The 16,970-nt window shown below is 46.7% G+C and overlaps 1 protein-coding gene across 3 annotated transcripts in view; it reads left to right on the top strand.

Annotated features, from left to right (window-relative positions):
• ZNF346 (zinc finger protein 346) overlaps nt 1-4,849 on the top strand; it is a 31,598-nt gene extending 26,749 nt beyond the window's left edge. For 2 of the 3 annotated variants that reach the window (XM_042945763.1, XM_042945749.1), the window contains exon 7: nt 1,826-4,849. In XM_042945763.1, coding sequence (XP_042801697.1) covers nt 1,826-1,913 — 88 coding nt within the window. In that variant the 3' untranslated portion in view covers nt 1,914-4,849. The remainder of the gene's footprint in view (nt 1-1,825) is intronic. The other variant, XR_006204681.1, reaches the window with a different exon arrangement.
• The last annotated feature ends 12,121 nt before the right edge of the window (nt 4,850-16,970 follow it).

Genomic DNA, 16,970 nt, shown 5'->3' with positions numbered 1-16,970 from the left:
GTTCTGTTGCAGGGCATATGCCAAGCAAATCCTCTCAGGTAATCCACACAACAACCCTAGGAAGAAGGTATTATTATTATAGACAGAGGCAACCACCATTCAAGTGATACTATGAGACAGAGCCTATAATTCAAACTGAGTCTTGTCTGGCTCACAGCATGCTTTTCTAGGGCATCATGCTAACAAGGAGGTTATGGCACCATGTGATATGAGGAGGCTAGGGCCTGGTAAGGGGAGGGCTTATGCAGTTGTCTCTTCCTCTCAGAAGGGAACTGGGTAGTGTGGACAGTGTGCTACAACATAACTTTCTGAGATGAGAATATACTCATTTTACAGATAAGGAAATTGAGTTTCAGGCAACCAAGTCTACTAAACTGATTTCTTTGACTTAAATGGTAGGTTCTGCATTGTTCACAGAGCTGAATTAACTAAAGGTGGTGGAAACACAAAATATTAGTCAAAATGTCCTTGGTCCTCTCCACTCTGACTGAAGTTTCCCCTCCCCCATTGCAGCAGATCTGAGGACTTTTGAGACTTCTTTTAGATATGGACTTGAGACAAGCCTGCACAGTCCAGCCTGGGGCTCACTCCCATTTCAGCACATCTCCCTTGCAGCTTGACTGGTGGCAATTTCAGCATACAACCTGGAGACAACCAGAGCCCTACCCTGGGGGTACCCAGTCTTGAAAATGCTAGTATTTACTCTTTTCTTTCTATATTTTCAGCTATGTGACTTTGGGTGAGTCAGTAAACTTCTCTGAGCCTCCACTTCCTCTTCTGTAAGATTATAGCTACTATTTGTTGAACACCTAAGTTAATTTCATCTAATTCACAGTAGCAGCTCTGAATTAAGACACACATACACATACCCCTTTACGACCTGAGGAAACCCAATGTCAGGTAGGTTAAGTGACTTGCCCAAGCCACTTAGTTACTTGGAGCTAGACCTAGAATTCAAACCTTTTGATTCCAAAGTACATTTATTTTGCTCTGCCATTGCATATGGCTCGTTATCCTCACCTTATGGGATGACCTGAGAGTTAAAGTATGTGAAATGCTGGTACCAGAAAAGGGAACTATTAGAGGTAAGCTTTCATTCATTCAACAAATATTTATTGAGTGCCTACTATGTGCCAGGTCCTATATGGAGCACTAGGGCTACAGTAGGAACCAGGATCAATGCTGTTCCCTGATTTTTTGGATCCCCATCTAGTGGTAGAAGCAGATCCTAAACAAATCCATAAACAAATAAGACAATATCAGTTATTTCTAGGTACGCAGAAAGTGGGATAGAGTGACTGGAGAGCCACTTTTGACTCAGTGTGAGGGAAAGAATGATCAGTCTGTACTATCCAGGTCATATAGGGCCCTATAGGCAGAATAAATGGTTTGGTAGTGGAGAGATGTGGGCTGCTGTCCTGAACCTACACACTTTTAAAAAGCTTAAGGGTGGAAGGATGGTCAACAACAACAACAACAACAACATAATTATTTAATTTTAAAAATTAAAAAAAAAAACAAAACAGAAAACAACAATAAAAAGCCTACTAGGGTCAGGTGACTTAGACTTTCTGAACTTTAGTTTCCTTATATACAAAACGGGTACTATCCCCGCCTTGTAGAATTGCCATGAAGATGAAATAGGATGCTAGAAGCAAAGCACCCAGCATTGTGCCTAGCATGCAGTGACCCTCAGTAAAGGAGACCTGGTCACCTTATTACTCCAAGGCCCTGGAAGAGCTGTACTATCTTTAGAAAATTACCTGGAGCACCATCATAACCACCACAAACTGACCCTGTGTGTTTATTCCTTCTCAAACTACAGGTCACCAAAAACAATGGCATCACCCCTGGGCCAGATTCCAATGCAAAGGCAGCCCATTCAGAAAGACTCAGCCACCTTGGAAGACTAGAGGTGTTTCTGTCCAGCACCCCAGGTTGAACCAGCCGTGAGCCAGCTTCCCGTGACCATGGTCAGCCCTTGGCTCCCTCTTCCTCCTTTCTTATACCTGGAGAACACATAGGCCTTAGGCAGGAGTGGGCCACAGATAGCCTCTGATTGGTCCAGGCTAATCCACCCGTGCTCTTCCCCTTTGGAATGGGCCCTCTAGGTCAGGACAAGGGAAGGGGGTGGATCTTGAAAGGACTTGGGGCCTCACAGAATAGTAGTTTGGAGGATGGCCTTTCCCCTTCCCCAGCCTCTTTGGGCCATATGTCATGAGCCCCAGGCCTGTCTTTCCTTTGCAGGCCATTTTTGAACCAGTCTCTGCGGCTAAAGAACTGAGCTGTCCCTGGGCTCCAGGCAGCTCCAGTGAAACCTGGAGCTTTCACACCAGAGTTCTGCCTAGGTAGGAAAGGGCAGATGGAAGTGGCTGCCCTATGGGAGCTTGGAGCTAACATGACACACTCCCTTTCCCCAAAAAGTGCAGGCTTTCCTGAGCCTGAGACCAGATGCTGGCCAGTTACACAGTTTTCTGCCCACTGTGAAGTCTCCTCCTGGAGCAATGACACAGTCCTGGCAGAGCAGTGCTGTCCTTCTGCCTCTTCTCCACAGTTCCTGAATGGTGCTAAGGATATGCATCAGCTGGGGAAAAGCTAGAGCTGGAGGAGGCCTCGGTATCCAGTGGGATTATGAAAGCTCTAAGGGGGGGGCCTTTTCCCCTCCCCCATCAGAGAGGTGCTCTGACCCAGGGTCATGTGGGAAAGCCCCCACATGCAAGTTTTCTTGATGATTCTGTGCCCTTAAAAGGTGAACTATCTCATGCCAGCCAGCTCAAAGGTCCATTGCTGCTCCTTGGCTCTACTAGCCCTCTCCTCCTCATGTAGGAGACCACCTGTCCAGGTTGCTGTGGTGCTAGCCCTCTTCCATTATCCACCAGGAGATTCCTGGGTACCAGGGAAAGAAAGGAGAGCCAGTGCAGGTTTCTGCAGTGAGGAAACAGGTGTTCCCCAGGCCCCAAACCTAGATATCTCCAACTCTGCTGTGTTTTACGGCCTGGGATTTCACTGGGAGTGGATATTTCCTTGTAGCTTTCAAGCGGAAATTCCAAGGAGTGTCACCATCATAGGCCCCCCTTCATTGAGTCAAAGAAGCCCCTAGCTGCTCTCGTGGCCTCTTCCCCTCCCCCCCGCCCCATTGCCTATCCCTTTGCCTGTGAAATGCCTTTATGTATTGTGTATGGGTGTGTGTGTGCGCGTGCTTATGCTCTGTCTCTTGGTCACTGAAGCATCTAAATAAAGAATTTCTCCCATGAGCCAGACTGCAACTTAACAAACCTGGGATTTGGGGCCATATTACCGTTGGATCTAGTATGTGTGTCTTGACCCCTCACCCTCAACCCTCTCATACTCCCAGGGCTCTAAATACTGATCTAAGAAGGTGGGACAAAGATAAACTTTTAATTATTTGGCAACCTGTGGGAGACTTCCCAGGTGCCCTAAACTTAATACAACGTCATCCACTTATCCATCTCCCCCTGTCACAGAGGGTCTCATGGAGGTCGTTAGAAGGTTTAAGATGAGAATCTACTTTGTTTGAGAGGATCATTCTGGCTGTTAGGTGGAGAAGGAATGCAGGGGAGCAGGATAAGAGATAGATAAGGAAGCCAAAATGGAGGTTGTGTCCAGTCTGGCTCTCTCCAGGCTAATGCCTTCAGGACAGAGACCTAACCTTTTTCATCTCCACTTCTGTAATGTGGAGTGGTGTCTCATGAAGTGTTTGTTGAATGAATGAATGAATGAGTATGAGGAAAGATGGCCTTTTCCCTCACAGCTCTTACTCAGCACTAGGTTTGTTCCATGGACTTAGAGGCCTAGAGATTCTTGCAGGAAGCTTTTCTATGACCCAGAAATGAGCTAGGGAAGGAGTGAGTGTGATGGCCTCAGGAGCCTTTTGTCCAACCTTAGTTTCAGACAGCCAGACCTGAGGAAGGTTCCCAGGCAGCCTCAGCTCCCATTCTTCACTCAGCAAGCCTTTCTTGGGTACCTGCTCTTGACCAGCTGGGAAAGGCCCTACGTGGCCCTCATGGTGGGTTCTCAGCTCTCAGCTTCCAAAGCCCAGACTGTCTCAGCAATTTCACTGCAATCCTTCTAATTTATCCAGGATGTCCGAATCAGCCTCATCTATCACTCAAGGAAATGAAGGGCAGAAGGGTGGGTGGGCTGCTGTATCATGAACCTTGGCCTACAAGACCTTAGTCTGGATTCAGGAGTCCCTGTTAGCCGCGTGCCCAGCCCTTTCGGCAAGAGGGCACAGGGATGAACACTTTCTTGCTCTTGGGAAGCTCACATACTTGTTAAAGATCATTATGGCAATGGTCAGAGGGTCCTACAGAGCCCAGCAAGAATGCCCAGGATAAAGGTCTTAACTCACCTCAGGGTATGAAAAAGCTGGAGAAGTTGGGAAACTTGCATTTGATCTGCATAACAGCCTTTTGAGCTAGGTAATGATACTCCATTTTATAGAAAAGGGTCAAAGTGATGTACTATGTTATCCAAGGTCCTGGCACTAAGAAGCAACAAAATGGAGAGTAGAATCCAGTTCTCTAGATTCCTCGTCCAGAACCCTTTCCAAAAAGGACCAGAATCCTTCTGATATAACCCCTGGGCCTGCCTCACCTACCATCTGGCAGGGCCATGGGCTCATAGAGCAAGCAGCCACAAAACAGATTGGACAAGGGTCAGTGGTTATTTTTTATTCCAAGCTCCCCCATATTTCTCATAATTTTACCCAAGATTCCCAGTTTATTAGACTCCAGTTTATAACTGTAAGAAACTGATGGGATGCCTGAGTGGCTCAGTTGGCTAAGTGTCCGACTTTGGCTTAGGTCATGATCTCACAGTTCGTGAGTTCGAGCCCCGAGTCCAGCTCTGTGCTGACAGCGCAGAACCTGGAGCCTGCTTCGGATTCTGTGTCTCCCTCTCTTTCTGCCCCTCCCCTGCTCGTACTCTGTCTGTCTCTCTCTCAAAAATAAACATTAAAATATACTGAAATCAAAGTGGTTAGCTAAAAAAGGAAATTTATTGATTCACCTAATGAAAAATTTCAGTACAGGGATGGCTAGATCCAGGTTCTGACACACTGTCATCAGGAAGAATTTAATCTCACTCTGCTTTCCTCTGTGTGGCCTCTTTCTCAGGCCAACTCTCTCCAGAAGGTAGCAAGATGGCCACTGGCAGCTCCAGGCTTATCTCCTGATGGAGAGGCAACTACATTGGAAAGATCATCTTTTCCTACTAGTTCCACCAAAAAAATTCTGGGATTCATTCATTAACCAGCTTGGCCCTGTTCCAGTTATTAAACCAATCACTGTGACTAGGCCCCTGATTTGGGGACTGAGAAAGAGTGAGCTACACCTAAAACACATTGACTGAAACAGAAAAGAGGAAAGTGTGGGGCTCCTTTCAGACTAAGGGAGAAGAATGGATGTGGGTAGGCAAAAATAGCTTGTCAGCCATACCCAGAAGTTGTCTGTATTTGAAATACCACTTTTTCCCTAACTTTTTGAGATATATTTAGTAACGTGCTCCAGTTTTTAGAGCACAGTTTGATGAATCCTTACATGTATGTGTACATCTGGGTGGTCACCCTCCAGATCAAGATACAGAACATTGCGAGCTCCCCAGAAGTTTCCTTTGTTTCCCTTCCTAGTTATTATCTCCCAGAAGTAAACACTATTTTCACCTCTATCCCCCTAAATTAGTTTTGCTTGCTCTTGAATTCTATAAAAATGGAATCACATCCTCTTTTGCTCAATATTATGTCTGTGAGATTCATCCGTTTGTGTGTGTATGTGTGTCAGAAGTTTTTTTTTTTTTTTTCATGCTCTGTAGTAGTAGTCCGTTATATGAATACACCACAATTTAGCCATTCTGTTGATGGACAATTGGGTTATTTCTAGTTTTGAACTATTATAAATAAAGCTCTTCTGAAAAATTTTGTATGTGTCATTTGGTGTGCATGTGCACACATATATCCAGGAGTAGAATCACTGCATTATAGGATAGATGTATGTTTAATTTGTCTAGATACTACCAAATGGTTTTCCACAGTGGTTCTACCAACTTACCAGCATTTGGTATTGTCAGTCTTTCTAATTTTTGACATTCTGGTGGCACATGGGAATTTGAACCCAAGGGTTCATATTGACTTCATATCAGAGCTCCTCTTACTCTAAGCATTCCTGAGATCAGGTTTGAATTTCTCTAGCCTGGAATGGTCTCTGATGTCAGTGCCCAGGACCCACAATACACAAGCCAGCAGGTAAACATCAGAGGGAGCTCCTGCTCATGGCTCTGGTGGCTAAGGAATGTCTCATGGCGGGAGAGGCAGTCTAGTGTACAGCAAAAAAAACCAGGCTCTGGAACCAGGCAGCTGCAGTTCAGATCTTAGCTCTGTGGGGCTGTGTGATCTTGATGAGCTAACCTGTACTTAAGGGTGAAACACTAGTACCTACCGTATGGGTTATTGTGGGAATGAAAAGAATGGATACATATGAAATAATTACAGTACCTGACATATGGTAGATACTATGTAAATGATGACTGCCGCTCCTTCTATTACTGGCCTGAAGTAATCTCTGGGTCTTCCTGGGGAGGTGAGTCTGGAGGCAGATGGCATCTGGCACAGAGTCCTGTATTAAGTCTCAATGAGTTATGAAATGCCAGAAACCTAATTCAATCTGATGAGAGGAGGGGGGCAACATGCTGGCCAGAGGTGGTTCTTCCCTGGGCTCCAGCAAGAAGCCACCTTTCACTGCTAGGGAACCTCATCTTATCCCAGGAACCTCAGGGGCACCTCAGGTTCTGCAGCCAATGACACCTGAGGAGAATTATGCATGTAAAGCTCTTAGCCCTGAGCTGGATGAAAAGCAGGTGTTGGGATGTAATAACCCGTAAGTGCAGACATAGAGCTATGTATGTAGACATACAGCAGCCATGAAGTGTGTCACAGGGGACACTACTCTGGGATTCAGGGTTCTTGGGTGTTGGTCTTGCACCCTGCCACCAGCTTCATGTGACCTGAAGCCTCCTATTTTCTGTCTGGCTCAGAAGTTGTAAGAAATCACAGTTTGAGCCCAAGTACTACAGAGGCAGTGATGGGCAGCTAGGGGTTCTTCCCAAAGCAGGTAACAAAGAAACCCTTCACCAAAGCCTCTACCAGATGAGCTGTTCCCATCCCTATCCAGACCTTCTGATCAGCCGTCATTAGTGTCAAATAGAATAGGAAAAAACAGTTTCTCCTTCTGACCATCTGTCCACCTAACAACCTCACCTACTCTGCCCCATGCAAGTCCACATTACAGAAAGGGCAGGCATATCCCTGTTCTGGCACTCGCAGGCTCACTGTCCACAAATTCTGCTTCATCTGTCCAAGGGCTCACAAGAAACCTTAGAGGGTTCTGTAAATGGGTCAATGCTACAGCGCGGTGACCCTGATGGCCACTAGGTGGAGAACGCTCCTTTTTTTTTTTTTTTTTTTTTTTTACTGGGCAAAGTAGACCTGCGCCAGGACCTTACTATTTGAATACTGAAGAGAATAGGATGACTTCTGAGCTCCTGTATTTGATATTTCATTTAGCCCTCAAGACAACCTGAAAAAGGCTTGATTTCACAGCAGAAATTCAGAGGTAAAACCTTGCAGAGCTTACACAACCAAGAAGTAATCATGGAGGGATTTGACCCCCGTGTTCCCAAGTCTTTGTTAGCACACCTCTACTTCCAAAGGCCATCTTGCCCTTCCCTCAGAACATTTCCTTCCAGAGGACACTGTTTGAAGACTGTAATTTAGTCAGCTGCTTGGGAGGACACCTGATGTTGGCCCTACTCATCAGCCTTTCTTTCACTCTTTAACTTGGGTAACATCTCTCTTCCATTCTTCTATCCTGTGGTTCTGAGAGACTGACCCCAGTCCCTAGTTCCAGGGATGAACTTGTGACCCAAGCCTGGGCAATCAGAATAATTCTGGAGCTGTTAGTAGTAGTAGTCATCTTTGCCACTACATAAAGACAATCTGTGTGAAAATTAAATCATCACAGGAGAAAACAGCTGAGAGTTGGGAAGAGACTGGTTTCTGATGAACACCTGGATCTAACGAGGCCTGAAGCTAATACTCTCAGGACTTTTTAGTCACCAGTCAATACTCTTTTTCTTTAAGTCAACTTAAGTTGGATTTCTATCATAACCAGGAGTACTGTTTCCCCCCACCCCAGGAGTACTAATACATGTTTCAGCTTCTTCATCAACCCAGTGACCTCCACTTAACCTAAGAAGATATATATGCCACCAGCATAAACAACCTCAGAAGAACCAGAACAACCTCAGAAGAGCCAGAGAACTGCCAAGCTGAGCCCACCTAATCCACAGAATTTTGACAAATAGTAAATGTTTCAAATCACTATGTGTGGGAATGGTTTATTTTGCAGAAAGGCTTCTAGAATCACACCTAGTAACCATACCTTGTTTTGGTCTCCTGGTATCTATTTACCTTTCTTCTTCCTTGAGGAATCCCACCCTCAGCTGATGTGGTCTGGCTCGAGATGACCTCTACCCCCCCCTGGCTTCTGCTAGAACAATTGGGAAAGAGTTGCTAAATGGGAAGGTTTTGAGCTCAGAGCTGTTGGTTAGCCTTCTTTGTTACTTCTTGGGAAGCACCTGCCACAGAATGGAGCCAGAGGAAAGAAAGAAAAAGAGAGAGTCTTGGTCTAGCTGTTCCTAAAGCCTGATCCACTTCTGGACTTTAAAATTGCATAAGCCAGGGGCACCTGGTTGACCCAGTTGGTTAAGCGTCCAACTCTTGATATCAGTTCAGGTCATGCTCTCACGATTCATGAATTCAAGCCCCACATAGGGCTCTGCGCTGACAGCACGGAGCCTGCTTGGGATTTTCTCTTTCTTGCTTGCTCTCTGCCCCTCCCCCGCTCATGCTCGCTCTCTCTCAAAATGAATAAACCAACATTTTTAAATTGCTTAAGTCAATAAGCTCACTATTTTTTGTAAGTCCATTTGAGTTGGGATATCTTACTTGCACCTGAATGAAAATATTCCTTGAAAGTCAGGAAATTTAATAGAGGCTGAGCAGTGCCTGGCAGAGGGCTATTAAGATAGGACAGAGGTCCCTAGAGAGATGGGAAGGGAAATTTATTTTTCCTTAGCCCCCACTGTATGCTAGAACCCTGGAATGAGACACAGTTTCATGTCATAGAGGACCTCATTCCAACTGTGATAAAATGCTGCAAAGGAAAATGCCAATGTAGACGAAGCATAAAATAGAAGGACTGAGCCTAAGCTGGTGGCAGGGCAGGGCAGGTGACATGCAAGCTGAAACTTGAAGGCTGAATAGGAATTAGTCTATGGGTAAGTAGAGAGAGGTGGGGAGAGGATGTTCCAGGTAGAGGGAACAGCATCTGCTAAGGCCCTACGGCAAGATGATGCCTAGCACCTTGAAAGAGGGAGAATATGTCACCAGATAAGAAAGACTGGAGAAGCCAGGTCCCTCAGGGTGTATCAAGATTTTCAGCTGAAAGCAAAAGAAACAAACTCTAGCAAGTTTAAGTTCACAGAACTACCAAAAACACTAAAGAATAAGGCGTGGGCTGTAAGACCAGCATCCTGCCTGTGTCACATCACAGAATGGAAGGACAGGACCATGGAGGAAGGACACCATTATCTCTACCAACACTAAAATGCTGGACTCTGCTGCCTGTGCCACTAGCGCAGCCAATCCAGATACTGATCAAGAAATCACTGCCCTGTGCCCAAGAGCTCAGTCTTGTTACCACAGCCCCCACCAGAGAACATTCCTCTTGGGCCTTCCAAGCCCTATACCTGGGCATCACTGGCTCTCTGCAATGGATGTTATGAATTTGCAGAACTTAGGCCTCAGCTGGAAGAGAAACTGGGGGAATAGCTAACATTTTCAGCTTCTATTGTGAAAGGTGAATGCTGCCACATGCAATGGGGATATTCCCCAAACCCAGAAAAGCGTTCATATGACAAACATGAACAAACAAACAAAAGGGTTCATATCCCTCTACAGGTTGTTCTAGGCCAGGGTATGATGGCCTTGTGGTTGTTCTAAAATATGTCTACAAATTTCTTATATTCCTCTCCTCAAAAGGTCAAGTTTAATCTCTCTCCCCCTACTACACCACCTACTCCTAGGGAACTATAATTAGTGACTCACTTCAGACAAATAGAAGAAAGCAGAAATGAGGGGCACCTGAGTGGCTCAGTCAGTTAAGCAACCAACTCTTGATCTCAGCTCAGGTCTTGATCTCAGGGTCATGAGTTCAAGCCCTGCATTGGGCTCCACACTGGGCGTGAAGCCTACTTAAATTTAAAAAAATAATAAAAGCAGAAATGATGAAGTGTGACTTCTGTGTGTAAGTTATAAAAGACATTGCAGTGTTAGTCTTTTTGTCTTGACTCACTGGCTCTGAGGGAAACCAGCTGACATGTCATGAAGATGTTCATGCAGCCTTGTGGAGAGGCTTGTGTGGAGAGAAATGGAAGTCTCCTGCCAACAGCCAGCCAAATATTTGTTACCTAAAGCCTTAAGTTTTGGGGTAATTTGTTATGCAGCAACAGATAGCTAATACAGGTCCTAAAAGCAACAGGAAGCTGTTGAAAGATTTTAAACAGGCACCTGAGTGGCTCAGTCTGTTGAGCAACCGACTTTGGCTCAGGTCGTGATCTCACAGTTTGTGAGTTCAAGCCCCACATCCAGCTCACTGCTGTCAGTGCAGGGCCCCCTTCGGATCCTCTTTCCCCTTCCCTCTCTGCCCCTCCTCCCCCCCACCTCTCAAAAATAACAAACATTAAAAAAAAAAAGATTTTAAACGAATAGGAGCAATGACATGATGAATTCACTGACATGTGAACAGGTGAATGGGATGGTGTGGGAGCCAACAGAGGATAGTGGAGACACAATGGAGGGAGGAGTCATTTCTTTTGCTTTTTTTATAAATTTTTTTTAATGTTTACTTCAGAGAGAGACAGACAGAGGGTGAACAGAGGAGGGGCAGAGAGAGATGGAGACACAGAATCCGAAGCAGGCTCCAGGCTCCATGCTCCAGGCTCTGAGCTGTCAGCATAGAGCCCAATGTGGGACTCCAACTCACTGTAAGATCATGAGCTGAGCCAAAGTCAGATGCTTAACTTGACTGAGCCACCCAGGTGCTCCATGGGAGAGGAGTCATTTCTACTGGGGAGGGGGCCTTTCATTTATAAAGAGTAAAAAAAAAGAAAAAGGCAAATTAGCTTAAGAAAAATTATTTGTCTCACATTAATGAGACAAAGTAGTAATTTTTGCCTTTAGACATAGCTAAATCCAGGCATGTTCCATCTCTTGGCCTTCTTGTTTCCTGTGTTGGCCTCATTCATAAGCAGCCTCTCTCAAGAAGTTCTAGGCTTCCATATTCATGCCTCAGTAATCTCTGAGAGTGTTAGTTTCCCATTAGTTCCAATAAAAGACCCAGACTGGCTCTCATTAGCCCTGCTTGGGTCACATCCTCATCCCTGACCCAATAATAATAGCCTGGGGGATGGAATATTCTCATTAGCCAAGTCCAGGGACACATGCCCACCACAGGAACCAGGGAGAAGTTGGCTCCACCCAAATCCTGGTTGGCCTGGGAGTAGAGGAAGTCTAGGACTTCAAAGAAAATGGAAGAGCTGTTTTCAGAGAGAGGAAGTGTGTTTGAATGTCCAGTTCAAGGTGGTCAGGAAGGTTCTCAGAGAAGAGGGAAGTCCTGAGAGGAGTCAGAAAGCTGAATGGCAGGCATCTGATGTGATGGCCAGAGGGAAGAGAGGAGGGGAGGTAGGACCAAGGAAGTGATACTCCCAGCAACAAGAGCAGCAAGTGCAAAGGCACCAAAGTGTGTGAACCAACCAGACACCTTCGTGAGGGCTTGCCTGGAGTTCAGTGCGGCTGGAACACAGAACCCATATCTCTGGTGAGAGGGGAGATAGGACAGGAGAGAGCAGTAGAGGCCAGTCTTGAAGGACACTGAGGGCCAGGCTGAGGAGCTGGGGATGCCACTGGGAGGTAGGGAGAGAGTAAAGCTGAGGAGTAAGTTGGTTAAATCTGTGTTTTATTTTTTAATGTTTATTTTTGAGAGAATGTGCACAGGGCTGGGGGGCTGGTGCACAGAGCAGGGAGGTTGGGTGGCAGAGAGAGGGAGACAGAGGATCTGAAGTAGGCTCCAAGCTATCAGGGCAGAGCCTGATGTGGGGCTGGAACTCACGAATCATGCGATCTTGACCCAAGCCAAAGTCAGACGCTTAACCAACTGAGCCACTCAGGTGCCCCTAAATCTGTGTTTTCAAAAAGTCATTTTGTTGGGGTTCCTGGCTGGCTCAGTCAGTGGAGTATGCAACTCATGATCTCTGAATCATGAGTTCAAGCCCCCATCAGGGAGGGGATAGAAGTTTTAAAAAACTATAAATAAAAAAAATAGGAGCACCTAGGTGGCTCAGTCAGTTAAGCATCTGACTTTGGCTCAGGTCATGATCTCACAGTTCATAAGTGCATCCTGTGAGCTTGAATCCCACTTCAGGTGAGCACAAGCCCTGCTTCTCTCACTCTCTCTCTCTCTTCCCCACTTCCCCCTCTCTGCCCCTCATGGGATTCTCTCTCTCCCTCCCTTTCTCCTCTCTCTCTCTGCCCTTCACTTACTTGTGCTCTCACAGAAAGAAAGAAAGAAAGAAAGAGAAAAAAAGTCATTTTGGTGCTGAAGAGAAGAGTGATGATACAGAGACTATGAGCTACCTGCCCAATTCTCAGTCACCCCTTCTTTTTAGCAGAACTTCCTGACCTCCATTGTAGTTAGGGGTGCCCATGTGTCACAGTCTGGCCAAAGAAATAAGATCAGAAGTTGCTGGATATAGATTCAACTCTTTGTGGCTTCTTTTTAACTCTGCGTAAACACAGATGTGATGGCAGGAGCTGAAGCCACCATCTTGCCACCATTAGGGGAAGGTGTAGAGAATTTAAGAGACCTCAACCCTGATTTCAGACCAGCCTTCACCCATTTCCAGACTTGGGAGACCTGGGACTAATAGGGATGAATTAACCTGTTTTGTTTAAGCCCTTGACATTTAGGTTTTCTGTTTTTTGTTTTGTTTTGTTTTGTTTTGTTTTGTTTTATGCCCAAACAAAATCCTACATGGTCCAGGTGGACATCAGGCAAGGTGGAGGAGGTTGAGGGCCCCTCTGAGGCTTCTTTCCTGATTCCTTTCAGACTATCAACCCTCTAACCCTGCATGCCCAGCTTCTGCCTGGCTGTCACAGCTGTCCTGGCCCTTTCTCTCCTCCAAAAATATGTGCCTGTCAAGCCCCAGTAGGTATGACGTTTGTAGGCCCAAGTCTAGAGAGAGCTGAGTCTGGCAAACCCTGAAAGCCTCCCAAGACATGGATCCACAGTGTCTGGGACCAACTGACAAGGGGACCAAGGGTGCTGCTGAGACTCTGGGAAGCACCAGAATATCCCAGAAAGAGCCTCAGCTTCCTCCTAGCCCATTCCCCTCTATCTGGCTTCATCCGAGGGACCTCCCCAAGAGCTCTCTAAGGCTGCCAACATCAGCGCCAGGTTCCCTGCCTCTACCATAATGTTCCGGGCAGCTTGCAATTCCTGGTTTTGTTGTCTCCCATAGAAATTGGACATAGATGTGCTGAAAGAGTGGGGAATGGGGAGATATAAGGGCTGGAGGAGGGGTGACCCTAATAGTCCCTCTCTCTTGGTCACAAAAGTAGGTTACCCATACATTTGGGTAGGTCCTACCTAGACCCATAGCCACTAATATGAATATTGGCCACTTTTTACTGAGCATGGGCTATGTGCCAGGCATTGGCATAAGGCTTAATACATCACTACATTGAGTCCTCACAGAAAAGTTACTATTCCCATTTTACAGAAAATGAAACTGAGGTTTAATATTAAGTGACTTGTCAAAGGTCACAAGCTTTCAGGATTCAAACCTGCATCAGTCTGGCTCTAACACCCAACCTCTCACCACTCAGTTGCTGTCAGTGTCACCTCCATTCTGACAAGCCAAGCCAGACCTCCCTGGAGTCTGTGGGAGAAGCCAGGGTGAAAAAGGGTTGGAAAAAATGGTAAAGTAATAACAATTGTCAATTCTGAGTAGCAAGTATATGATATAACCCTGTGCATTTTTTCTATATTTTAAAACTTTCTCAAAATAAACCTCATTTTAAAGGAAAGAAATAAAGGAAAGAAGACAAGAAAGCACAGGACTGGCTCAGGGGCCAGGGCTTGGGCCAGGCCTGGGCTGGAATGGGGCCTGGGCAGGGGCTCAGGGCAGCTCTTACGCACAAGAGCCCCAGTGTTCCCTGGGTCCGGCTACCATCCAAGAGCAACATGGTCGGCACCAGGCAACGTCTGCCCCCTCCCCCCAACTCTGCTCCCAGGCAGGTGGGGGGCAGGGCCTGGCCTCAGGAGTCCCTCCTGGCCTAGCCTTGCACTTCAGGAGCCCAGAGTCTGCAAACCCCTGCCTAGGGCCTGGTACTTCGTACGTGTCCCATCAGTATTAGCCAAATGGACAGGGAGATCAGTGCCCAGCCCCAGCTCCCTCTCAAACTCACCTTCAGGTGAATCTGTATCTTCCAGGGCTGAAGTTAAGAATGGGGGCAGAGGGGCGCCTGGGTGGCGCAGTCGGTTAAGCGTCCGACTTCAGCCAGGTCACGATCTCGCGGTCCGTGAGTTCGAGCCCCGCGTCAGGCTCTGGGCTGATGGCTCGGAGCCTGGAGCCTGTTTCCGATTCTGTGTCTCCCTCTCTCTCTGCCCCTCCCCCGTTCATGCTCTGTCTCTCTCTGTCCCAAAAATAAATAAAAAACGTTGAAAAAAAAAAAATTAAAAAAAAAAAAAAAAGAATGGGGGCAGAAAGCAGGCTGATTCAGTAGCATCAAAAGTCCCAGCTCTGTGGAGAGTCACCCTGAGATCTCTCTCTTTGTCCCAGAAGATCAATGTTCAAGTCTCAGTTCTGTTGTTCACTTGCTTTGTGACTTTATTTTTTTTATTATTTTTTTAAGTAAGCTCTAATGGGGCTTGAACTCATGACCCTGAGATCAAGAATTGCATACTCAACTGAGCATGCAACTCTTGATCTGTAGAGTTGTATCATGTAGCCAGCCAGCTACCCTGCTACATGACTTTAGACAAGTCATTCCATCTGCCTGAGCTTCTGTTTCCTTACCTGCAAAATGGAGCTAAGGATTCCAACCCCCATTTGGCTTACGGGAAGTCAAAGGATATAATGCATATATAACACCTAGCTTAGCATATCACTTGGCAGATAGTGGGAGCTGATCCAAGACAAGAGCTTCCTCCCCTACTTCCTGTTTTGATGAAACCCAGTCCCATCTCTTAATTCATTCACTTCCTCCAACATCCCTGGGGCAAAGGAAGCAGGAGTGTGCCCATTTTCTGGATGGAGAAACTAAGGCAGAGGCAGGCTAAAGGCAGGATCTTAGGACATCAGGCTTCTGAGCCCCTGCTAGGCGTGTGTGTGTGTGTGTGTGTGTGTGTGTGGTTGTGTTTGAAAGGTTTTGAGGGAGAGACTGCAAATGTAACTGGTGGAAGATTGTTACCAAGAGAGTGAGGCTGTGATGAGGAGACAGGCTTGGATGCCTCTCCCAGACTCCCTCAGCATGTCTCCTTCTGTGCTTTGTTTACGTATCTATCTCTCCCCACTACAGTGTCAGCAGCTCCTTGAAGGGGAGAGGTTGGGTCGGATTACTGCTTTATCCCCACGATTTGGAACAGTGCATACCATATAGTGAACCTTTAATTGACACCTGGCAAATGAATGTGTGTATGAATGAACGACGTGAAAGAGCATCACATGCCACAGAGGGTCAGTGTGAGAGGTCGTTGAGTGTGGGATGGGAGGCAAACAGGGCATGTGCAGACTCAGGGGGTGTGGGGTATAGGGTTGCCAGTCTAAGGGACTTGGGCATCTCAGGTGGCAAGGAGTATGCACAGGCTGGGCTATGAAAACCTTTCCTGTGCCTTTGGCTCCAGTAAACCTGAGAAGTGCCTGAAGTTGAATGAAAGCTGTGTGGGGTCCATCTCCTGCTGGCAGCTCACCCCAACCTCAAACAACCACATTCACTAAGGGGAGCCAGCAGAGGACCAGAGTTGGGGAGCTGTGTCACTCCAGGAGTCTGGGAGGTCTGGTGAGGCCCCTCTGGGCAGGAGGCTTCCATTTGCTGGGCACCCCCAGTGCCAGGAGCTTTATCCTTTCCAGGTGTTCCAGCAAGGAAGGGCCCTGAGAAGGAATCAGAACCAGTTGGTTTTAAAAGATAGCCAAGGGGCACCTGGGTGGCTCAGCAGGTTGATTGTCCGACTTCAGCTCAGGTCATGATCTCACAGTTCTAGTTTGAGCCCCACATTGGGCATGCTGCTGTCAGCACGGAGCCTGCTTTGGATCCTCTGTCCCCTTCTTTCTCTCTGCCCCTGCCCCACTTGGGTTCTCTCTCTCTCAAAAATAAATAAACAAAAAACAAAAAAAAGATAGCCAATTATTTTCTGATTAATCTTTGGGAGGAGACCATTATTTTTTTGAGAAGGAAAAAAAATCTCTTTGATGGGCTTTTTAGTTATGCAAAGGAAAGACGTCTATTCCATTGGGAGTAATGTTAATGAGAGCTAGACTCCTTCGCATAACAATGGAAAAGGAAGCTGGTTCCCCTGGGGCAAGTCTCCACCTGCCAGAGGAATTGGGAAGTGAGTCTGAGACCCCAGCTAAGGGGTTTTCTTCTCCTTCTTAGGAGTGGAGGGCTTAGACTTCAGGTAAGGACGGAGCAGAAGACAAAGGTCAGCTGACCTCCTCATTTGGCCACTACCTAGATGCTCAAGAGGAGGGGTACTTACCAGCGAGGCAGACCTGAGCAAGGTGGAGCAGTACCTACTGCGTGCAGGTGTTGAAGTCTGTAGGCAGTTCCTGGCTTC

Source organism: Panthera leo, chromosome A1 (genome assembly GCF_018350215.1).
Source record: "Panthera leo isolate Ple1 chromosome A1, P.leo_Ple1_pat1.1, whole genome shotgun sequence".
In the NCBI taxonomy this organism is placed as follows: Eukaryota; Metazoa; Chordata; class Mammalia; order Carnivora; family Felidae; genus Panthera; species Panthera leo.
The sequence above is the reverse complement of the archived record's forward strand: the minus strand, read 5'-3'. Positions and strand labels throughout refer to the sequence as shown.